The following is a 23,174-nucleotide window of genomic DNA, read 5'->3' on the forward strand; positions in this document are numbered from 1 at the left end:
TGAGATGGATGTAGAGCAAGTTGACGGTGGAAAATGTATCGTGTTGAGTGACGTACACGAGGCGAAGGGAGCCGTTTCTTGCGTCTCGCTGACTACACAGACTTCTTCAGCTCTGGCTACGGGAAGCAAGGGCAGACAAGATGGTTGATAGATGGATAAGAAGAGATGAAATGAGAAAGAAGAAATATTGCAATGAAAATAGAAGGATACATCAAAATGACGCAGCGTCCGAATTAAGCAGGAACAAGGGAAAGGTGTAAAATGCCACTAAGCAAATTGCCGAAATCTCCGGGAATAATTACGTAATACATATGAATTCTATTATAACACTTGCATTAACAGACTTATGCTAAAGCCAATTATTCCCACTCCTATATTCTTCCCGACCTTGCTCGCGCCATTATGCGACCCTCCAGTAGAGCTTGTGTTTGCCGATGAAGAAGTAGGCGACACCGTTGACAAGGGATGGGAGACTGCCGAAGACGGAAAAGAGACATTGCTTGTAGCAGACCTAGTGGTTGCAGAGTTGGTGGATACGGACAGATTGCTAGCTCGAGAGATGGTGGGGTTGGCGGGTATAGTGACAGTCATACTAGGCAAAGTTACAGGGTTACTTGATGCGCTGGCGCATTGCTGTATATATGCTTTCAAGACATCCTAAGTCAACACCGCCGTTGAGTCATTCACATAGGTGACGTACTATTGATCATGTTTTGATATGTGTCCAAATTTCCTGTGCTTGAATCAAGCGATAGAGCACATTCAAGACAGCTCAGATAACTCTTCTCCACTGTTTCTGTACATAGACAGCTCGTATTCAATGATACTCCCGCACCGCAAGTCTACTCAAGAGATCAACCTTGGCACATATCAAAAGACAAGATCGGCTTACACCCAAAGCGGTCGAGATGGCTCGGCAATTTTCTGTACATGTTTGCGGAAACTTGCCACTGCCGACGGCACTGGCATTGGCCAACGATGCTGTCGAACTAGCGGTAGCATTTGCAGACATTCCCGAAGCAACGCTTGATACGGTATTCGTTGTTAAGCCCTCCTTGGCATCCGATCCAGACAATGTCGTTGGTTCAGGAGGAGATGTCTGGATGGAGAAGATATTTGAGTCTGTCTGGGTGGATGGTTCTTGAGCAAGAGCTATGATTGTTTATTAGCGTTTGGTGGGTATAAAATATAAAATATACCTGAGCATGCTAATAACGCAATTAGAACTGATTGTATTACCACCATTGTAGTTATTGTTTGGAAGGATTTATAAAATAGCTGTAATATAAATGAAAAAAATGAATGGAAATTTGTAAAAGACAAAGGGATAAAATGTACGAAAAACCGGCATAATGCAACGGATGACGCTCGGGCCGATATTTGGGCCATTCCTGTCAAGCTAAGCCTCTGTTGGTCAAGTAGAAAAAATCAAACCGTTTTATCTACATTATTCTATCTTGAATAATTTTTTATGACTTATCTATTAGTTAATCTCATTGCTGAAACACGCATTTATTTCTAATTGCAGAAGATCGCAACCAACACCGGTTCCATGTCAATACCAACAATTCCATAGAGATAAAGTTTCAGCGAAAGATACGAGAAAGATACTTGAACTATAAAAAGAATGGACGAGCCTCTCGAGGTGCTCAAAAGAGAGAAAAACACGATCATAACAAAGGCAATTGAGAAAAAAGTGTTCACACAAAAGGTTCAGAAGTTTACTATTACCGCTTTCGATACAGTTGGCTCTCAAACGAGAGGAAAATATCAAGTCAAGAAACCACAGAAAACAAAGACTAATCGTCTTCGCTATACTTGCTAATATCGCTGATTCCGCTCTTTCTGTCCAAGTCTTTGCCGTTTGCCGCAAGAGTACCAGTTGGTCCAGGCTTGGGAAGAGCATTAACGACATTCGCGCTCACAATCCCATCGTTGAGATGAACATAACTCTTCATCTCTACAGGAGGACCGATCTCGCCCACATTTGCCACTTGAGGCTCATTAATCTTTCCTTTGCCTTTGTCAAGTGAAGAATTGTTGGATTTTTTGAAAAAGGGGATTTTGAGAACAGAGTTTTGCCTGGAAGTGGCCCCAGGGCGAGAAGATGGTAAAGTGGTGACAGGTGGAGACTTTGCGCGTTGAGCAGCGTAGAGAGCCAACATCTGATCGGGATCCGCACCGGTAACAGTATCATGAGTATACGCTTGTGGCTCGGCAAAGTTGATAGCGTGAGGCATTTCACTGTGTTCTCCGGGTGACCTTGCATCTATGTCGGGACCATTGGAGTTTCGGGATAAAGACATGACGCTCCTGCGATGAAGAATAGCATCCTCAATGTTCCTCAATTCATCAACACTGCCCCTGGCAGACGCAGCACTCTTGAAATCATCGCCACTTAATGCGCTCGCCACAGACTGCCTTCTCTCGCCAGCAGCACCGAGACCAAGAAAAGATCGTCGACCGGTTCGCTGTCCCTGACCAGCCTTGCGCAAATCTTGCTCTGTGAAGCCTAAAGGTCCATCATGCTGAGAAGGAGACACAGAAATTTCTTCTTCGTCATCAATAGCCGAGTCGTTGCCATAAGAACCCTTTTTGGACCCCAAATCATTTACAGAGCGGGAAACATAGGGCAATTTGGAGTTAGAACTGGACTGGACAGCAGGACGAATGTCGCCTCCAAAGCTAGCTCGCGATTTTCTATCAGGCCTAGTAGTTTCAGCAAAAGAAACTCTGGATTGCCTAGTTTGGCCGACAGGAAGGGAAAGCTCAGATCGAGAAGCAGAAGCGTTATCAAAAGACATTGATCGGAGGTTGGAAGATTCAAGACGAAAGTGAACACCGCCAGCACCAGTACCAGCCATGTTGTTTTCCACCGCGTACATTGAGCTTGTGGGTCGACCATTTCCACCATAGGAGGACATGGAAGGACGAGCACCCATCGAGGGGCGTCCGCCGAGAGAAGATCGACTAAGAATAGATTTTGTTTTTTCCCCTGGCAGTGCGCCCTTTTCCCATTCGAGGTTTGAATGAGTAGACAGAGCCTGAGACCACCTCTTTCGCTTTTCGGCTTCTCTCAATCTCCAAAATCTGACTGCGACACCGACGATGAGGGCAATAACAATAAGCGGTACAACCACAGCTGCAGCAATCGCGCCTTTGGAGATACCAGATTTATCTGAAGAGTTTGCAGAAGAGACATTTTCAAAAACTGTGTCCTTTGATTGGGTGGCGGCCCCTGCCGCCGTAGACGTGACAACTTGACCGTTTGATGTCGCAGTAGCGTACATGGATGCTGCAGCATAATTCACCGCAAAGACTGGGCCAGCAGGAGTTCCAGTGTTCCAAGGTTCCTCGCCTTTACCCACAATATTCATCTGCAAGCGGGCAGTCGTCGTGTCGTTCCACCACTTGGGCTGCAGAGTAACCTTGTATTCTCCAAGACTGTAATCGACGCCCTTCCATCCCTTGATCAGTCCAGATGAGTCGTAGAGGTAGAGGTCGATAGACGAAGAAAGTGTGCAGGCCGTATTCCATTTGAAAGTGAGAGGCTGTGTCGCATCAATGGTGTCGGTGGTTTTAGGAAAGGTATACAGCTCGCCATGGGCGAGGTTGCAAGCTAGAGAGGAGTTAGACATGCGCGGAAACAACAATGTTCATCTCACCTCGCTTGTGGTGATGAGGAGCACCTGCGAGGCCAACGCGGCCAACGAACGGGGTAGGCATTTTGGCAAGAGAAAAGAGTGATGAAAAAGAAGGGAAAAAAGAATGAAGAAAAGTGGTAAATACGATAGAACAAAAGGAGCGTTAAAGAGTGCCGATGAAGAGCTGACCAACGACGATAGAACCTGCTAACAAAATGGGTTGGAAAGAGAGAAATAAAATAAAAGATGAAAACAATGTAGAAAAGAGAATAAGAGAAATGGCAAAATTTCAGGGTATCCTTTTGTTTGTCTTTGTTATGCTGTCTCCTGGGAGATTATTGAATTACCATTTACATCATTTTTTTCCATGTATCCACCCATTTTCTTATACAATATCTTATAGTACTATTACAATTGTAATACCTATTTTCTATTCTTCATGCATAATCACCCGTCAACGCCATGTGCTGCGCATTTCTCGCTCAATATTTGGGATAGGTCCCTTGGAAATAAACAAAAGAATATGAATAAAACGCCGCGGAAATATCGTTTGTGGCCTTCTTTTTATTCGCCACATTCTTCCGAATTCAGGTCCCAACGTCATTCTCTTGTCGCCTCTTTCCTGATTACAATTTCAATTTGCATCTCTATTTTGCATTTCCATTTGCTTTCTCTAAAAAAAAAGGTCAAAACGCATAAACGTTGAAAATGCCTTCCGCCCTTGAATCTCTCAAAGCGTAGGTCCACTTGCGATGGAACACATATGCTGACATGTCATTTGTCTCGCTCTTATCCATACTTGATCCATTCTTTTCTTTCTAGTTCTGGCACTACCGTTGTCGCTGACACTGGTGACTTTGAATCCATTGCCCAATTCCAGCCTCAAGATGCCACCACCAACCCTTCTCTCATGTACGTTTGGACCGTGTTTGGTTGGTCATGTCCTGGAACAAATGCTTATTGACCTGCCAGCCTTGCTGCCGTCAAGCTTCCTGCCTACGCCAAATTGATTGGTCCTGCTGTGGAGTATGCCAAGTCCAAGGGAGGGTAAGTCTAGTTTTCTAGCATGTTTGTTATGGCTATATACGCCAGTGACGTTACGTCCATGTACACACTGACCTTTTGTTAGTAATCTCGAAGTTCAGGCAGAAAATGCCATGGACCGTCTTCTCGTTGAGTTTGGTTCTGAAATCCTCAAGCTCATTCCAGGTCGAGTTTCTACCGAGGTTGATGCAAAGTTCTCTTTTGACACCAGTATGTCTCAACTCTTAGTGATTAACTATGTCTGATGCTTTTTATAGAGGCCACCATCAACAAGGCTCACCAGATCATTGCTCTCTATGAGGAGCGTGGGATTTCCAAAGACCGAGTTCTCATCAAGATTGCCTCCACCTACGAAGGCATTCTTGCTGCCAAGCAGCTTGAGTCTGAGGGTATCCACTGCAACCTTACCCTTCTTTTTGGTTTCGGCCAGGCCGTCGCTTGTGCTGAGGCTGGTGTCACATTGATTTCTCCCTTTGTCGGTCGAATTCTTGACTGGCACAAGAAGGCCAACCCAGATGCCAGCTACGCGGGTGAGACTGATCCTGGAGTTCAGTCTGTTCGAAAGATCTTCAAGTGAGCACTTATTCTTTTGTAATACGGCTTGGCTTATAGTTTTGCAGCTACTACAAACAACATGGTTACAAGACCATTGTCATGGGTGCCTCATTCCGAAATACTGGCGAAATTGCTGCTCTAGCCGGATGTGATTTCCTTACCATTTCTCCCAAACTTCTTGAAGAGCTTGCCAAGTCTAATGAGGCTCTTTCTAAGAAGCTCGACGCTACCTCCACTGGAGAGTCTATTCCCAAGACTACTTACCTCAACGACGAGGCCCAATTTAGGTGGGCATTGTTTGAGGACACCATGGCCTTTGACAAGCTCCATGAGGGCATCCGAGGCTTTGCCAAGGACGGTGCTACTTTGAAGGAAATGTTGAAGGCTAAACTTAGGGCATAATCACTGTTTATGCCTTCTGAAATGTGTAATTTGTAGTATCGACGTGGCCTTGACACATAATAGTTAATAAACACAGATATGTATCTCGTGGATTTTGTAGCTTCTCGTTGACATTTTTAGACCTAATATTACACTTTCAACTAAACGTTATGTTGTATCCCGTTGCATTATACTGTAATTGTATGCTGAATTCGTGGTGTCTTGAGTTATGATACTATCTATAGGTAAATATCATGTGCTCGTATCCACTATCAACAAATTTAATATCTCCCATTCCCCCACCCCAAGCCTTCCCTCTTTCGCTCTTTGTTCACCAGCTGTCAAGCCTTGACTATGAACTGAAGAGAAGCCAGACGTAGTTGAAGCTTGATGTAATTCTTCAAGAAGTAGCAGAGCCACACCCAGTTCACCACTGTCTTCTTCTTTTCCTTCTCTATCCTTAACCTTGTCACGATCCGTACTGACATTCTCATTTCGCAGCACGGTTCGTAGAAGCTCACCCACAAGGTACTCCGTATAGATGATTCCAAGGCTGCTGAAATTCACTGTTTCATTCGGTTCAGCTGATGGACGAATCAAACCTTCACTCTCGCTGTTGTTTTCGTTCTCACGTTGATTTTCTTCCTCTGGTTGTGCACTGTCTGACTCATCAGACTTCTTATCCAAGTTACTCTGACTTGCTGCTTCGCTGGAGGACGATGATGCTGTTTTGGGAGGGGACCCAATGAAAAGTACTCCGTTCGCTCCCAACTCTTGCGCATGTTTTGCTTTCTCCGCAAATGTACAATTACCTCTAGGAAGCATCAACACGAATGGCTGTCTTTCCTCTTCTATACTATGTTGACTTCCTTCGGCATCTCCTTCACTACGGGTGTTGGGAGATTTAGAGAGGGACAAAGGGAGGGGGACACATCCGTCGATAGATCGAGGGGGGACGATAAGACGCAAAGGCTTGGCACCGACCTGCCATGAATCATCTGTCGGCGGCTTTGAAAAATCCTGTCCAAATATTGCTGTTGTACCTAACGCATGTAGTATAACGCTTGACTCTGCTTCATTTCCTTTTCTAGGGGTTTGGTCCACCATAGGAGAAGAAGCGCTAGATAAGCTAAAGCGCAAAATGATTTCTGCAGGTGTATGACTTTGCTCAATTATAGTTGTTGAAACAGGTTTCAGTATCGGAAGGTGTTCTTTCATGCTTGGATCGGTAACGATAACTTGTTGACCTGTTCTAACTCTGTGAGGGCCGACTAATATGATTAATGTAAGTATATCACCTTGATAATGATATAAATATGAGCATACTTGAAGAAATGTCATATCCCTTTCCATCCAAGCGCCAACGAACGCCAAGATGAAGGCCATCGATATCTCTAATTACGTAGTCTCCGGTGCTAGTATTTTGATACACTTTTTCCAAGCTGGGGGACGAATCTTCAGGGCTGGGATCTCTGTCTGAAGGTGTAAGTGTAATATCAAATGACTTTCAATGCGATTATTCATCAGCTTGTCGTGATTGACGGCATGTGAGAACAGAGTAAACCTCACATATTTAGGAACATTCGGCACACTACAGACTCCATCCCAAATATACTTTTTTGAGTCTTCCGCTTTCACCCCATTGTCATCCCAACCCCAAACAAGTCCTCTTGCATATTCGTATCCGCTTGTTTCTTCTATGCTCACTCGTAGACCTAAATCCCCCATTGATCGGTCTTTGTTTCTCGATGAAAAAGCAGTGGGCCACTGATAAATAGGACATGTGAGCTGTTCGCCTCGATGGATAATACGATGGGTAGGACTAGGCGATTTGAGGAGGTGCCGTGGCATGAACAAGGGATGACCTTCTGTATTGTACACTTTCGCCGAATTTGAAAAGGGAGTGTCTGAAAAGAGGAGATAGAGATACTGGCTCACAAATATAAGTTCTACCTACAAGAAAAGATTCAAAAACGGACCTTGAGAGTTTCGGAAAGCATGAAACTTTCCATACGATCTTCTAGCTACCATGCACGTGAGACCATAATCAAGTGAAAAATAAAGGCCCTAACCTCGCCAGTCAAGACATTTGTTATCGTCGCAAACCCACATCGAGTTTTTGTTCTTCTGGTTAGATCTGCGAGTATTCGTTCACCAACTCGCAAGTAAAAAGAGTCTTTTGTCGCCTGCGCCATAGTGATCCATGTTAGTTCTCACAATAGATCAGTAAAAGAAAACAATCCCTACCTGATAGAGATAGTAAGTACTCTCAATAAATTCTGGTCTTCCTGGCCATCCTGCCCGTTCTACCTCTCTCCTTTCCCAACACCAGCTTTCTGGCAAAGCACTGTGTTTCCTCCACAAGGCCCAAAAGACAAGATGATTCCTAATAGCTGAAGGAATATCTCCCGCCATAACTTGTATGGCGGGGAGAAATGCAGACAAGGAATCTATGGTGGAAGGGGACGTAGCTTGGAGAAGACGGGTGTGAACAGGACGATACTATACTCGTAAAAGTCAGCATGGCAAGATTGTACCTGTCTATACACATCTCACAATAAAGCCGTCAGGTGTGCGAACAAAAGATTGGATAGCGGCATACGAATCGTGAAAGATGTCGAGCAAAGTATCATCACCTGATAAAAGATCGTTCAGTCTCGCCCTCCCCCTTGCACAAAAGACTTGCCAAGCATAATGCCAGCTTTTAGTGCATACTCGAAATAACTGTCCATTCCAGCCCCAACCCCGCTGATTCCAGGCATGAACCAATGTCCATGGGTGCCTATGGTATTGCCCAATAAATTCTGATCCAAACGTCGGTTCCATAGGGCCATGAAAGCCTTTTCAGCAGCCTTCTCATAGCGATCGTCACCAGTCAAACGGGAGAGCAGAGAAAACTCTAGAATAAGAGTACCTGCTCCGGCAGTACCTATGATCCACCATCAGCTCTGCAATACTCGCCAATTCAAGACTTGCAAGTTTCGACACTTTCACCTTTCATCAGCCCATGCCGTAAGTTAACCCGTGCAAACGGTATACCTGACGTAGGCTTGAAAGCTGGCAACAGTCTCCTGCCCAAGTCTTCTGCCAAATCCAGCATCCTGTCCTTGTACCGCTTCAAATCGATTTGAGTAACTTTTGGTTGAGTCTTCATCCCTAACCAACCTTCTCTCGTAATTTTATCCAGACCTAGAATACGTGCTTGTTCGCGCGGGTTATCCGGTAAACCGTCGAGATATTGATACGTTGACAACAAACCTCCCATTGCTCGTATCGTCATTTCAAAGACCTGCACCTTGGCATCTTGATCAAAAGAGACTCGGGTAGATATCCGCTCCAAAGCAGACGGGAGAGCCGTCGGATGGAGCAACGGCAAGGACGAGAGTGTGTCAAGCAGTGTCAGTGACACATTTCCATGGAGATCATTGATACCATGATTTTTCGCCATTCGAGAGCGAAATAGTGGTCCGCATGTCAATGGGCGGAGCTCATCCTAACTTAATCAGTCTTTGTACAAGCCTTGTGATAGATAAATCTACTGCAGGATACGCATATTTTATATACCCATCATACCCATGTTGGAACAGCTACGTCCATCAGCCAATACCGTTTTGAGATATCTTGTCGCAATACATACCGCCATGGTTTCATCTCTCAGCTTTTCTCTCTTTGCATCGCTCATGCCCTGTACCAGGACGACGCTGGATAGGCTGAAGTATATTGCGAGCCATACCCATGTTGGGATAAAGAACATGAATAGATGTATGCCGTATATGAAGCCAAATGAAAAAGAAAAGTTGAAATGATTAATGATTTACTGATAAGAAAAAATAATTCCGCATCACAAACAAATCATTAAATTGAACTTGGTCATATAACAACCACTGGGATTTCAATTGGTCGTTGTTATATGACCAAGTCTAGCTGTATGTTCAAATACAATACTTTCTCTCTATGCCCCAGCTGGAAAAGATCGAGAGCAGCTGTAGATGACATGGCCATTGACCATAGGTTTACGAGAAAGGTCTACAAGGTCCAACACTGTTCTTTGCAAACGAAATCATGCCATCGCAATTTGCATCTGTATATGGAGACATCGTTGTTGGCTACACAATCATCTTTCCCAATCTGTTACGCTGCTAATGAGAGAATAAGAAAGGTAAAAGGATTGAAATGAAATGGAAACCGTGAATCACTGTCAATATAAAAGAAAGAAAATGTCAAATGTCAAGAAAACATCTCGCCAGCAAGCTGTGGCTAGGACATCGCATATAAGGAAATCGTGTACACACATCATTGGGAAATAAAAGGTATGCCACATTTTCCATTAAAATACCCAAAACGAAAAACCGGTATAGCACATGTTTGAGGATCCTTGTCGTTTTCTACTCGTGCCAAGACACTTGATGTATGATCTTGGCCAAATTTCTAAGCCATCGCTCCAGCATTCTGCCTCCAGTCCTCGTGTGCAGGGTGAATGGGGAGGCCGGGTGGGTAGCCAGGCGAAGGCACGCCTTGCATTTCCCAAGTTGCATGGCCATGCGGCCAATCCCTCTGCGGAGGCTGGCCCACCAAAGAGTGTTGACCCTCGCTATTGGACCCTGAGCCAGTAGACGACGGAGGTCCATGGATGCCTGATAGTCCGGGCGGAATAGGGGGGCGAATGGGGTGAAGTCGCGAGGTCGTATTGGACCCTGGCATGGATGACCAGGAAGTATAGTAGGTTGGATAAGTGGGTGAATTCATAGTTGGCTCAATGACAACTGGGTTGCTATTGGGGTAAGATCCGTTGGGATCGGATGGAGAATGAATGTAACTGACTTTCAGCTTCCCATAGTTTTCAGGAGAGTATTCCTGAGTGTCAGAACCAGAAGCGCGACGCTGTGGGGCAGTTTGGTACTGTTGAGGCGCTGTCGAATCACGATTACCATTGTTGCCCTGTGTAGGGCCATACGGCTGATACCGCCGGGCCGCTCCATTTCCATTTCCTGGTCTCATCGCTGAAGCATTACTCGCCACGCTACCCGCAGAGTTTTGTCGAACCAGACGCGAAGCAAACGAAACTCCATTCGCTGAACCGGGCGGATCGTAAAAGACAGAACCAGCGCTGCCGGGATCCATGTAACTGAAACCTTGCATTGAATGAGGCGAGGGTAAGGAAATGGACATGGGGCCGCGAGGCGAATTGATGGTATTGATTTGAGGTACACAGTTTTGCATCTCATAATACTCGCGAGTGGCAGAAGGAGGCCCATGTTGAAAGGATTGGAACGACAAGTTGTGGGTTGGAGTAATGGGCGAAACTGGCTCCTCGGGCTCACCTCTACGTATCGTTAGCCGCTTAACCCAAGCACACAAAACCGCAACCCACCTGTAACGCGGGATGCCATCCGCTCCCACCTCAACCTGAGGGGGAAACCTGAAATTCTGCTTGTGTAAATACTCGGGACTGATCTCCAGAGACGCCAGTTCTGGAATAGTAGCGGGTGTTCGCAACTTGCCGTCAATAACATCTGCAATATTGTAATATGAAACGACGTGTTGAGCAAACCCATTCACTGACACCGACATGGTCTACACAAACGTCAGGGCTGCGCAGTCCACAACCACCCACCTTTTTCACCAGACCCCCTTCCTTGAACTTGTAGCTATTTGTCAAGCTTCCAACCAGCTGTCTCTCCTTTTGCCGGTCTATCGACGCCCCGCCATCACTCGCACTTCTCGGCCTCGCCAACGCCCCTTGCCCCAGAGGCGGCGGAGCGTCCTCGCCCTGACCATCCACCTGCTGTGCCGCCGATGACGGTCTCACAAGATTCACAAACGCATCGCGCGGGGACCTCTGCGTCGGTGACCTCTGCGTCGGTGACCCAGAACCCTTGGTCGCCTTCTTATCCGTCTCACGGTACACCTACAACCCTGTCAGGCCGACCCAGAACCCAACCCGCGTGCGTACCAAAAAATTGCCAAGGATCCTGCTCGGACTCCACACCAACCCGTCCGTCCATCGCTTGATACCACTCTCATGTTCGTCAAAGACAAAGACCGCACCGGACTGAACCATACCGCGCTCCCTCTCAATCAGCCTCCTGGTGACGCGGGGGATCATACCCCGCCGCGCCGCCTCAAACACGAGGAGCGCGTCAAACGTCGTCTCAATGTATCCCCTAAACGGCGGGTCGAGGTTCGAAATGGGACTTGACGGAGTGGACATGCTGCTTGACAAACAAAGGTATCAGCCAAACCATGCAAAGAGTATAAATGCAAAGAGTAAAAGATCGCCACCCGACAGAGTCTCAACATCATCAGGGAAAACGCCCCATAAACTTCATACTTTGAATTCCGGCACACACCCCTTTGCCCTCAGGGGCTTGTGCGGAAACCTCCGCCACCAGATGGGCAGCGGCAAAAAGCGACTCACGCTTCGTGCGGCGGATCAGGTCAACTCGACATGCGAGGCATCCATCTGCAGATCTCCTCGATAACGTATGGGCTCGCGGTCGGTGACGAAAAAAGGAAAAGAAAAAAAGAATAAAGATAGGGTAATAAAATGAGATAGGAGTATATATATGTTTGTAACGGCAGGCGATCAATGCACAGCTCGGACGGGACGGAGAATGGAGTACGCTATTGGCTCGCTAAAATTAAGCTCACGGGGAGGGCCGTGCCCCTTGTGAGATGAGCCTACTAGCGTGAACGGCGGCATCCTCGACGACCTGAGCGGCTAGGCACTGGGCAAAAACGTGGCGGTTGGCGGCCCCACCACGGACAACCACACCTCCCACGTCACGACCAAAAGGGGGTGCCACATAAACGACCCGGCGGCGATCGCCGCCATCCAGCCTCGACGAAACGACCCACAGACCCAAGACAAACTCACGCACAGATACAATGGCTAGAGAGGTGGTCAGCTTGTGCGTCGCGTCGTCGCGTCACCTACCTTGTCCCGATCTGAGCTGAGTTATGGATTTCGAAATGGAATTTTGAATTTTGAATTTTAAAACTTACTCTACAACTACCCTACGACGCGTCAATACACGAATACACAAAATACCCAACGCAAGAGGCTATCACCCAACCCATCGATTTAAAAAGAGTACCCAGCGTGGGTCCATTTCCCCAGCTCCGCGCCTTCCTTTTCCAGCTCTTTCATGTCGGCTTTTGGGCTTATCCGCGCATGACGTGCGCTTCCTTGCATCCCGGATGGCATCACTCTTCCAGTAGCAGACGAGTAAAATGGATCGACCCGGGAGAGTAAAAGCCCATGTTTCCGAAAGAGCCTCGGACGAGGAGTGGTATGTGAAAGGAGAGCTAGAGAGATGCCGTATAGAGCCACACCTTATCCATCCGCCGTGATAAAAGGAGCTTTCGGAGGCGAGCAGACGGAAACGGAGCGCGCCATTCGGCCGGAGAGAGGATTGACGCAACGCACCTTGGCCTCAATTGTTTGGTGTGAGTGAATGGACTAGCAGGTTTCTAATATCGCTCTGCAGGGTGACAACACCAACGGAGCAAATTCCCTCTCTGCGTTATATACTCGCCGCGACCCGATCTGGCTTGCGCCCTCCCTACGGTCGCATTCTTGACATGCATACAGGAGCATCGGCAGCTCAGCCCAACTCTTCTAGCGACACTTCACAAGCCACCACGTCTCAGGTCACATTTTGGCCTCTTTGTTCCCTGAGTCATTTATTATCCCGTGCCTCCACCTGGAATCTCGTGATCTTGTCAAAGAATTCTCTCAGGGTCTGTCCGAGGCCTTATCATCGGCGGGTAGAGGCGCCATCGTTACTCATCCGGTAACCCCGTCTGCGGCTTGTCGATCTGTGAGCGGTGTGTGCCATGGATGAGGTAGGCTATGAAAGCAAGGCCGGTGTAGGAGGTTACGTTGGAGGCGTTGGGTGTCTCAGTCGGGATGGCCATCACCGGGAACGAGGTGTATCACTGGTGGGATCATTGCGTGGAGTATTTCACTCTAAGGACAAGACTTGCCTACGGATCGCCGGCCGTCACACTTGCGTCAACATTGCCTGATCCTGAGATGCTTACGACAGATGTTGTCGCTGGGAATCCAGTTGTACGCCGCTGCTTCCCGGCTCTGTCTCTATTCGCAGGCAATCGCGAGTGACTCGATGACGTTTTGCCCGTTTCCAAACGTATAGACGCGCGCACAGACTGGGTACGTAGAAGTTGACATTGGAAGAATCTGCAGGCACGGAATAAACTCGGCTGAACGTTTGGTAAACGATGTGCAGCGCACATTCTCTGGTAACAGACTTGCTGATGCCATGTGGCCGTCAGTGTGATCGGTCGTTTCAGTGTTCTCCAAGGCAGATTCGTCCAGACGGCATGCCAACTTGCTCAACAAGACAAAAGTCACGCAAGTGTCCACCTCTACGCTGGGAATTCGCATCATGGTCCGAGATATCCTTACGGGTGGGATGGTTTCCCACCGTTCCCGTCTGTGGACAGTGTCACCACGCCACAGATGTACATTGTGTTTATGTTTACCCACCGTACGAAAGGCACCTATAGCCTCTTCTCTCTGGCCCGGGAGTGCGACGAGAGAATCAGACGGCCTCCGTCTTTATTCCGTTACGCGCGTCTAACAGGCCGTCTCGAGCCATCTCGCTCAGATGAACAGAAAGAAGTCGCAACCGACGGCAATTTCATGGAATATGACGTCATCCCTTCAGGGCTATCCATCGGCAAAATTATAGGCCGGTCCATCAAACAAACAAGATAAATTACCAGATAGATAACAGGTAATTACTCAAGGGGGCAAGGACTAGCGCGGAATGGGTTCATCTTAAATTGCTTTGAGATGAAGTGCATCATAGGGCTTGGATTACGCTAAAGTGTAATATGGCTGATCCATGAGTGTTTATATCGCCGGTATGGCTGTTGGCAATAGATCGGGTGGCGGTGGAGTATCGAGGATTGGATGGGTTGGATTTGGAAATGATTTACAGATATTGTGATTTTCAACATTATCATGGCCACGACCGGGACGGGTAGAAGCAGGCGTAGGGGTGTGTCTCGGAGTAGGTTGTGTGGGCTGGTCTGGTGGTAAGTAGAGGATATGCATGACGGTGGAGAGGACTGTTGGGTTTGCTAGAGACATGACAGGAAAGCGCGTAGAGTGGTTGACGTTGAAAAAATAAAGTGAAAATTTGTTTGATCCCCCACATATCGGTGTGATGGGTTTGACTGTCAGATGGTACGTGGAAACTCTCTTACCTGGAGCGAGTGACGATCAGCAGCGCTGTTGAGAGGGCTGGATGTACTGGATCTCAACCTACGGACAGCTCCAGTATGCTGCGTGGTTGCATGTTGTGTTTGGACGCTTCAGTCACTAGGATCATGGCCCATCTGTTTCCAGAGTGTCCCCGGTCATCAGAGGGATGACTAGCACTCGGTGTAGCAACGTTTGGCATATTTTACGATGGTCATATAACACAACGCAAGAAATCGCATATGTGAAACCATGAGTTCCTCAGTTTGAATCAAAACAGCGGCTACCAGCAAATCCGAATGCATCATAAAAATAACGTACGATATAGCATCAAACGAGCTATTCCCTCCATAAACTGCAATGTACTCAAAATACAACAACCGACCCATCGGTGAACCATACTGACCTGCCTGTACGCATTGTAAGCTGACCAGCAGCAAAGCAAATATAGAATGTGGCATAGAAAGAAGCTCAAGAGCTTGACACAACGGCAATAGGAGAAACATGCGAGCGCAAAGAATGCCGTGATTTACTCTTGCACTTTTGAGATTTAACGCTGGCACACGAGTTGTCGCCGTTTCCATTGTCGGAAGTGGCGCTATTATCCCATGTGCAGTCGCAGTTGCCAGCATCTAAAAGATATTCAGGCCCAGAGATGGAAGGCCATTGTGCAATGAGGATTTCCAAGACGCCCTTCACAGTTCCATCACCCTTCGTCCTTGTCAAACCCGTTTTGCCGTCCTCCTTGGTGTGATATCCGACCATTTCCGCATGCAGTTGTTTGCCAGGGTCGAGTAGCATTTCTGCGTCCTGAAGGGCGTCTGGTCCCGATATTAGGCAAGGAGCAAAACAGATGGCTAATGCAGAAGGATGCATTTGTGTGGTGCTTTCATGGAATGAGAAATGATGGAGCATATGGGTGATGTAGAGAATGAGTGAGCGTGCAGAGGGAGAAAGAGCAGGGAGAAAGACGTTGTGTACACTACAAGCTGTGAGTTCCTCTTCTAAATGATTAAAATGTCCGTACTTCACAGGAGTCAAGACGCCTCGAATCAAGTCATACAATTCAGGCTTGATGAGCGGCCCGGTCAATTCCTTCAAAAACATGCCAAGCACTTTGGGTGGTAAAAGCGGGTCACGTTGGGCTAACTGAGTCCAATTGAGCCTGGGTTGTCTATCTATCGGCATATCGAGGAAATGTTTAAGCGGATCGATCACTTGTACCAGCTGAAAGCTTTGTCAGATACAGTGTGACCAACGGCGAGACCTACCCGTAATGATTTCCTAAAAACACCCTCCGTCTCGATGCACTCTTGCAAAATGACATTACAGATTTGAACGACTAAGGGTGGGATCCTGCCTCCAAATTCGTCCATCAATTCTTCCAAAGATCTCTTCCAATACCCCTGGGGCTTCGAGGTTTGCCCTGCGCCTATTGCGGACTGCGAATGAGGTTGCGCTAGGCCAATGTAAGAAGCGACAGACCCTACGGCAGATGTAAAGGCAGAAACACTCCAGGACAGCATAGAGGATTCACTACCAGAAAGACGCCGCAGCTTGGTACTATCCCGCGATGTCATCTTTTCCAGTCCTGACTGGCTAGATCGCCTCAATTTTGACGTTGGCTTGGCGAGTTCCGGATGTTCTTTCAGCGCTTGAGATTCAGCCTCTAGTACCGGCAACGTAATGCTAATCCCCTCGAGAGGAACGCCGTGTTCATAGTAGAGCGAGAGAAGGGATGGTACGGGATACAGCTTCGTATACGATTTCGGCGAGACAAACGGCAGTATCAGAGGCAAAAGAGCTGAATGGGTAAGCCATCGTCCTACCCACCGAAAACCAGACTTACACCGTGTAAACAGCGACGGGTGCACAATGTACTAGGCAGAAATAAGTACAATCCAGATTAGTCACTAAATACCTACAAATCGCTTGGCATTCTTCCGAAACCTATCCCACCGTTAACCACCACTCCTCGGCCCAACCCAACACTCACCTGTGTGGTATCCTCTTCCACTTCCATACCCACCATGCCATACTCGGCATCCGTCTTCGTCCATCTTTTCCATCCGTCGCCATCACAATCAAAACGTACTTCCCGTCGCCCTCTTCGCCTACCAAGGGCTCTAAACGGCTCAGGATAGTCTGAAAGATATCATCGTTGCTGACGGTGGCGGGCGTGGCGGCGATGTCTGCCAGCGAAACGACAAGCATGCTGTACGGTGTCGGCGGCGGATGGGTCGTGAGGGTGGGATAGAGGATGGTGTCGACGGCGAGTGGCGGGAATGAGTCCCGGGCGGAGTCGTTTTCGCCGCTCTTTATATCTTTCTCTTTGCCAGCGTCCCCAAAAATTTGCTGCCACACTTCTCTCTCGCTACGGGCAACGAGGATCATGTCGTTAGCGTCTTTCTTGGTGTCAAACGGTGGGTCCGTGGGTTGCTTAGCGGCGGGTGGTGACATTTTAAATCGCTTTTTATTCCACACCGGTGATAGATGGAAATGTAATCAATGATCTAATGAAAGATCCGGGCGCACAGACAAACAAAGGATAAAGGCCCAGGCCCAAGTAATTTAGAGAGTTAGGCACAATGATGTGTGGAGTCCCACAGTTTGATGTTTGGTTCCATTCAGTATGTAAATCACGTGACTTGAATGAGTTTATGTCACGTGACATATACCTATGGCGTGCTATGGTAGATTCCAAAAAAAAATGTTGATATTACTCTCAAATCTCTTTTACGATTTATTCATGTATTTACTCTTCATCTTGTTTTGACATGTCTTTTATCCCGAGATCGCTGACCCGTTTTTCGTCTTCGAGTGCCGCTGCAAAGCACAAGGTGGTTGTCGTAGGCGCTGGCTCGGGTGGTCTCGCTGCCGCCAATCAAGTCTACAATGCCTTCAAGGCGCAGGGAAAAACGCTTGCTGACGGCGATATTGCTATTGTGGATGCCAACAAGTTTCACGATTACCAGCCAGGGTGGACGATGGTTGGCTCTGGTCTTGCCAGCAAAGAGACATATAGGCGTCCCCTTGCCAGCTTGATCCCAAAGTATTTTGAGCAGATTGACCTGAACGCTGCCGGTTTCGAGCCTGGAGCGAACCAGATTGTTTTGACGGATGGAAGCAAGTTGAGTTATGACTATCTGGTTGTCGCTGCTGGTCTTCAAATCAGTGGGTGGTCGTGCGGAGCTGTTATCATTGTTGACGACCGTAGACTGGGACAACGTGAAAGGTCTCTCCAATGTCCTTGCTGACCCCCATAAATTTAATGTCTCCTCCATCTATTCTTATGCTACCGTTGACAAGACATGGGACCTCATCCGTGAATTCAAGGGCCAAGGTGAAGCTATCTTTACCCAGCCTCTTGGTGCGATTAAGTGTGCTGGTGCTCCCCAAAAGATCAACTATATGGCCGACTTTTGGTGGAAGTCTCAAAATTTAAACAACCACTCTACATTCATCACTGGCATGCCCACCATGTTCTCCGTGCCCTATTACTCCAAGGCTCTCAACGCTCTCCGTCAAGAAAAGGGAATTGATGCTCTCTTCAACACCAATCTTGTCGAGGTTAGGCCGGAGGACAAGACTGCTATTTTCGAGGTCGTTGCGGGTGACGACAAGGGGAAAAAAGTTGAGAAGCCATTCGGATTTCTACACGTTGTCCCTCCAATGGGTCCCCTCAATGCCATCAAAAATTCTCCTCTCGCGGACGCTGCGGGCTGGGTTGATGTTGACCCAGGATCTCTCCAACACAACAAATATCAAAACGTCTTTTCTCTCGGAGATTCTTCCTCACTCCCTACATCCAAGACTGCTGCTGCCATCACGGCTCAGGCTCCCGTTTTGACTCACAATCTTGTTTCCTTGATGGAAACTGGCAAAGTCGGTGATGCCATTTATGATGGTTACACCTCTTGTCCATTGTTTACCAGCCGAGGATCATTACTGTTAGCAGAATTCAAGTATGGAGCAGTACGGAAGGAGACTTTTGGTTACTTTACTGACCAGTCCATTCCTAATCGGTATGTTGATAATGCTGATTCGGAAACCTCACAGAAGCTAATAGCCATGTAGATTATTCTATCACCTCACAAAAGACGTTTTGCCTCGCGCCTACTTTTCTCGAATGCTCAAAGGTGAATGGTACGGTCCTCGTGGTGTATTCCCTCCTCAGTATCTCCCTCAAAAACTCTGATCTACTATCGCCCTCTAGCCAATCTTGCGCTTTGTAGCTTCATTATACACATCATTATACTCAATCTGATCCGCTCTATTGTCATTGGAATATTACATCTACGAAAGCAAAATCAGGTTGTAGTTGGATATTTTGGTGAGAATTGAGAAAAAAACATGCTTTGCAGTTGCATGCATCATCCCTTACTGTGAACGTGACTATTTGTGCTAGACGTTACTCCTGTTCATCCGCCGCATATCACATACGACCATCAAGATTGATATGTATCAGATGTAAGAGACCAAACAAAGAGATATTTAGTCTTCACCATCTGAATAACTCTACTGTTAGAGCATCAAGCTGCACTATCCTTGGCTCATGTTTCTCCCCTATAGCTCTAATCTTGAGTAAACAGTCAACATAATATCCTGGCTCAACAAATGTCTAGTATCACTAAGTTGAAATACAATTAACCACTTAATACCCTGGCTTTAGACATATCACCTGTGGATTCAATATAATTTTGAATCTATATTCGAATTCTTGTCTAATTTTTAGAGACTCGAGTTTAGTTATAACCCGCCAGAGTGAATGAAATATCTGGTAAAGCTGCTTTGGTGAAGGCTTACCTCACTATTTCATTTTAGAAGGCATACAAAACACATCAACCGCATTTCTCGCCCCAAACACTGAGATGTACAATTGACGGATACGTACTGGTAGCTTTGGCTTCTGCCAAAAAGAATCCATCAAGACCGGAATTTCTGCCAACAAACACATCAGTCTCAATTCGATATTATGAAAAGAGCTCCAGATCTAATATATCACATAAAGGTGCTCCAAAAAATCTCTGCTTGAAAAACAGAAAAAAAAAGTCAAAGAACAAGCAATGTCAAAGGGTAAATATTGAGCGGCATATCGAGTCGTACCGAGATACGCATGATTGATCGATAAACGGTTGTAAGTCTTGAGTCGTCTCGAGTTTTCAATGGAAGGTTATCTTCAGTCGGAGAGACTATGAATGGAAGGTTCTATCGGGTCCAAGAATGCGGACGAGAAGGAACAAACGTTCTTGTAGCCAGCATTGGAAGACTGGAGACGAATACTGAAAGGAGATGTAAGGAAGTAATTTTTCGGTAGTTTACTGACGACATATTTCGCCCAGTTTGCTGCTTGATCCCAGCTGCAGTACAAAAGATCAGGCTGTTCGTGTTTGCAGGGCTATATAAGAATTAGTACCCATTCGTGATCTGTTTTTATAACGACTCTGGCTCATAGAATACAAAAACCTACCTCGAAACACTAATCGTACTCGTACCTCATATATTATTTTACTTAATCACAATGCTGCTTTACCTCGTCAGACATGCCGAAACTTCACTGTTTGTAGAAAAGCACCTTGTCTTTATATCGTAGTCGTCAGCTGATGTCTGACAGTAATGATGCCAACCGCATTCACGGATCAATAAACGAACCGCTCTCGCCTGGCGGCCATTCTCAAGCTAAAAAGCTCGCTGAACATTTACGTCTCGTACCTTTCACAGAGGCCTATACCAGTCCTCTAAAACGTGCTGAAGAGGTAAGTATAGAGCACGTCATAGAAAATCCTTCGCTAACGAGTGCATGGTCAGACAGCAAAAGAAGTCTTGAAGCACCAATCCAAGATAACGTTGTATGTTGATGAGAGGTTAAGAGCCAGGAACATGGGTAGTGCTGAAGGTCAGATTTGGGAAGACGTTTGCAAAGACCTTGATAAACATAAAATTGAGGATGAGGCTTCGTATGTTAGAGGGCAGTATGAAGACAAGGGAAATGGAAACTGATTGTGTATTTTAGATTGAAGAAGAGGCTCTGCGAGTGGCTCGACTCTCTCATCAAGATCCACACTCCTTCAGCCTCTACTTCATCTACTCCAGCACTTTTATCGCCCACTTATCCCGTTATCGGCAATGTAGCACTGAATCCGTTCGACCTCATCAAGGCTCTTCCTCGTCCGGGAATGCCTCGCACGCCATCGGTGCCTTCTGGCGGTGGACTAGGATCTGGAGTGATACTTGTTCTTACTCATCAAGAATGTCTCACTGCCCTTATTGACATTCTGACATCTTCGTCTGTTCAAGAAACTCAGTCTGAACCCAAATCACCAATCGATCTCCATGTTCCCGAAGGTTTTGATTTCAAAAGCAACATCGCAAACACGAGTGTGGCCATTTTGAGAGTCTGGTGGGAAGAAGGCGAAAATGGTCTAGAAGCAAGGGGAAGGGTTGAGGCTTGGGGTGTTCAAGAGCATCTTGAGTTGATGGAAGAGCAATGATTACAAGGTAACCAAATAATTAATGTTAGTTCGTAAACAGTGTAGATGGGTCAGCAAAGAACTTTTTCTCTTTTCAGATGCATTGATGATACAGATACAATGTATACGGTAATTACAAATCTGTAACAAGTCAATAATTTGTCAACGACGGAAAACTCGGAACGCACAATAATCAGGAGCTTTGACATTCACTCCATGCTCGCCTAGTGCCAGACTCAAGTCATCCATCGTTAAAACGATTTTGTTCCTATCCACACCGGCAGCAGGTCTTCCACGACCTTGGCTTGCACCATTAACTCGAAGTTTTGAAAAATGAAACGCATCTTTTGAAAGATCTGAAAGGAATTTCTGAGCAACAAGAGATAAAAGCTTCTTTCTGTATCGATGTTAATGACCAGATCAGCTTGTTTTTGTGGATTGAGGAACACCTACAGTCGGGGGTCATTACAATCAAAGCCTGACCTCTGAAGAAAGTATTCCGTAATCTCTTCCGGTATCTAGTCCTCAATCAATACATGAGCACAGCGCGAACACAACACATACAAGAGGCTTATAGCCATCTAGCATGGCCAACAATTCAACCAAACTCCTGTCTCTTCTTGCAATTTCCTCCTCGCGTCTAGCAGCCCAAAACTGTTCTTCTAGTATCGATTCTGCTTTCTTTTCGATTGGTTGAACTTTTCCGGCTTCTGGCTTAGGATTTGGATTGGTATTAGGCTCGAATGCGACATCAGCAGATATCCTCTCAGGTATTGTGATTGGGGTAGACGCGGAAGGCTGGGCAGCTACTGGGATGGGCACAGGGGCCCCATTGATTGAAGTAGAGGTAGCAGCAGGAGAGGGTGAATGAAATTGAGAAGCTTGAGAAGAAGTGGTAGGTGCTTGCAATGGAAATGACATTTGAGGATATCTGGGAAACAAAAATAAGAGAAATACAAAAGATAATGCAATAAATATAAAGCAGTCCATTTGAGTACTAACAATTGGTTCCGTTATTAAATTATTAGCCTTCATTAACATTTTTGTCTCAGATATGAGGTTTGTATAATACAGTATTAACTCATATGTACAGATATTAAAATACCTAGATACTGTTGTTATACAGCACATCTCTTGGTACTCTTTTCGAGAAGAGGCAAGCTTAATTATAAGCTTGTTAAGTGCTGCCACCTTTGTTCGTTAACGGGGATGTTGGGACTATTCGTCGTTAAAATCAAGTAACTCCGTATACTCGAGTATGGAGAAATTTGAGAAGGAATGGTGAAGGGAGCGAAACTAAAAGGCATGCTGCGAGTAGACGCAAATTGGACCGTAGCGTTCAATATCAAGAGCATAAGACCAAAGTTGGCAACAGTTGCGCTTTCACAAGGAGCCAGAACTTGGTACATGAAAGGGCATGAGAAGGCGATAATAACGAATTGTTTATAAATATTTACTGCCTTGTGGATGAATGTCACATACTAAAGGACGCCTCCTCTAAATGTTGACAAGCTAAAGATCTATGAGAGTGTCAGCGCTCTCTCATACTGACAATACATTTTTTGCAAGAGAGAAAAACTGTTTGACCTAAAACCAAGGGACTCAAATTTACCTTCGCATTGTTACGCGCATCCAAGTCCCAACTCAATGAGGCCACTTGGCGTCTCTTGCTCACCCTTCGCTAGTACCCAGAACGGACACAGCTTTATATCCAGCAGCCGCCCAGAACGGGCGGACAAGAGGACGGGTATATGGCGCAAGAGACATTTCGATATTCCACTCTCGTAACGATCTGACCGCGTTGGTGAAGCGAATAGATCTGACTGGAGTGTGGTTCTGAAGATACAA

General features: G+C 46.5%; 12 protein-coding genes across 12 annotated transcripts; 4 read left to right on the forward strand and 8 right to left on the reverse strand.

Annotated features, from left to right (window-relative positions):
* Positions 1–321: 321 nt before the first annotated feature.
* L203_105338 (uncharacterized protein) lies at positions 322–1,245 on the reverse strand (the record flags this gene model as incomplete). The annotated part of the gene is made up of 4 exons (XM_066214706.1): positions 322–644; positions 701–842; positions 893–1,152; positions 1,200–1,245. 4 exons carry the CDS (start codon positions 1,243–1,245, stop codon positions 322–324), a joined length of 771 nt encoding a protein of 256 aa, XP_066070803.1.
* A 554-nt stretch (positions 1,246–1,799) lies between these two features.
* On the reverse strand, positions 1,800–3,726 carry L203_105339 (uncharacterized protein; the record flags this gene model as incomplete). Its single annotated transcript, XM_066214707.1, has 2 exons — positions 1,800–3,619; positions 3,666–3,726. 2 exons carry the CDS (start codon positions 3,724–3,726, stop codon positions 1,800–1,802), a joined length of 1,881 nt encoding a protein of 626 aa, XP_066070804.1.
* A 626-nt stretch (positions 3,727–4,352) lies between these two features.
* Positions 4,353–5,645, forward strand: L203_105340 (transaldolase; the record flags this gene model as incomplete). The annotated part of the gene is made up of 6 exons (XM_066214708.1): positions 4,353–4,381; positions 4,467–4,556; positions 4,617–4,691; positions 4,774–4,898; positions 4,946–5,261; positions 5,309–5,645. 6 exons carry the CDS (start codon positions 4,353–4,355, stop codon positions 5,643–5,645), a joined length of 972 nt encoding a protein of 323 aa, XP_066070805.1.
* A 231-nt stretch (positions 5,646–5,876) lies between these two features.
* On the reverse strand, positions 5,877–9,306 carry L203_105341 (uncharacterized protein; the record flags this gene model as incomplete). The annotated part of the gene is made up of 11 exons (XM_066214709.1): positions 5,877–6,895; positions 6,951–7,128; positions 7,194–7,553; positions 7,604–7,648; positions 7,697–7,810; positions 7,872–8,126; positions 8,181–8,260; positions 8,311–8,553; positions 8,601–9,117; positions 9,164–9,211; positions 9,262–9,306. 11 exons carry the CDS (start codon positions 9,304–9,306, stop codon positions 5,877–5,879), a joined length of 2,904 nt encoding a protein of 967 aa, XP_066070806.1.
* A 746-nt stretch (positions 9,307–10,052) lies between these two features.
* On the reverse strand, positions 10,053–11,835 carry L203_105342 (uncharacterized protein; the record flags this gene model as incomplete). The annotated part of the gene is made up of 4 exons (XM_066214710.1): positions 10,053–10,947; positions 10,996–11,137; positions 11,184–11,532; positions 11,578–11,835. 4 exons carry the CDS (start codon positions 11,833–11,835, stop codon positions 10,053–10,055), a joined length of 1,644 nt encoding a protein of 547 aa, XP_066070807.1.
* Positions 11,836–12,271: 436 nt separating this feature from the next.
* Positions 12,272–12,831, reverse strand: L203_105343 (uncharacterized protein; the record flags this gene model as incomplete). The annotated part of the gene is made up of 4 exons (XM_066214711.1): positions 12,272–12,516; positions 12,562–12,572; positions 12,630–12,641; positions 12,722–12,831. 4 exons carry the CDS (start codon positions 12,829–12,831, stop codon positions 12,272–12,274), a joined length of 378 nt encoding a protein of 125 aa, XP_066070808.1.
* Positions 12,832–12,940: 109 nt separating this feature from the next.
* Positions 12,941–14,367, forward strand: L203_105344 (uncharacterized protein; the record flags this gene model as incomplete). Its single annotated transcript, XM_066214712.1, has 6 exons — positions 12,941–13,071; positions 13,115–13,305; positions 13,356–13,447; positions 13,501–13,698; positions 13,784–13,800; positions 13,923–14,367. 6 exons carry the CDS (start codon positions 12,941–12,943, stop codon positions 14,365–14,367), a joined length of 1,074 nt encoding a protein of 357 aa, XP_066070809.1.
* A 138-nt stretch (positions 14,368–14,505) lies between these two features.
* Positions 14,506–14,745, reverse strand: L203_105345 (uncharacterized protein; the record flags this gene model as incomplete). The annotated part of the gene is made up of 1 exon (XM_066214713.1): positions 14,506–14,745. One exon carries the CDS (start codon positions 14,743–14,745, stop codon positions 14,506–14,508), a length of 240 nt encoding a protein of 79 aa, XP_066070810.1.
* A 582-nt stretch (positions 14,746–15,327) lies between these two features.
* On the reverse strand, positions 15,328–17,316 carry L203_105346 (uncharacterized protein; the record flags this gene model as incomplete). The annotated part of the gene is made up of 7 exons (XM_066214714.1): positions 15,328–15,838; positions 15,884–16,083; positions 16,128–16,342; positions 16,394–16,660; positions 16,706–16,736; positions 16,782–16,806; positions 16,853–17,316. The coding sequence occupies 7 exons, from the start codon at positions 17,314–17,316 to the stop codon at positions 15,328–15,330; spliced, it is 1,713 nt and encodes a 570-aa protein (XP_066070811.1).
* A 317-nt stretch (positions 17,317–17,633) lies between these two features.
* L203_105347 (uncharacterized protein) lies at positions 17,634–19,054 on the forward strand (the record flags this gene model as incomplete). Its single annotated transcript, XM_066214715.1, has 3 exons — positions 17,634–18,030; positions 18,074–18,881; positions 18,934–19,054. The coding sequence occupies 3 exons, from the start codon at positions 17,634–17,636 to the stop codon at positions 19,052–19,054; spliced, it is 1,326 nt and encodes a 441-aa protein (XP_066070812.1).
* A 1,323-nt stretch (positions 19,055–20,377) lies between these two features.
* Positions 20,378–21,347, forward strand: L203_105348 (uncharacterized protein; the record flags this gene model as incomplete). The annotated part of the gene is made up of 4 exons (XM_066214716.1): positions 20,378–20,415; positions 20,471–20,612; positions 20,665–20,813; positions 20,870–21,347. 4 exons carry the CDS (start codon positions 20,378–20,380, stop codon positions 21,345–21,347), a joined length of 807 nt encoding a protein of 268 aa, XP_066070813.1.
* A 112-nt stretch (positions 21,348–21,459) lies between these two features.
* On the reverse strand, positions 21,460–22,247 carry L203_105349 (uncharacterized protein; the record flags this gene model as incomplete). Its single annotated transcript, XM_066214717.1, has 4 exons — positions 21,460–21,467; positions 21,515–21,723; positions 21,780–21,844; positions 21,891–22,247. The coding sequence occupies 4 exons, from the start codon at positions 22,245–22,247 to the stop codon at positions 21,460–21,462; spliced, it is 639 nt and encodes a 212-aa protein (XP_066070814.1).
* Between the last annotated feature and the right edge of the window lie 927 nt (positions 22,248–23,174).

The sequence above is a fragment of the Cryptococcus depauperatus genome, chromosome 7 (genome assembly GCF_001720195.1).
Source record: "Cryptococcus depauperatus CBS 7841 chromosome 7, complete sequence".
Taxonomy (NCBI): Eukaryota; Fungi; Basidiomycota; class Tremellomycetes; order Tremellales; family Cryptococcaceae; genus Cryptococcus; species Cryptococcus depauperatus.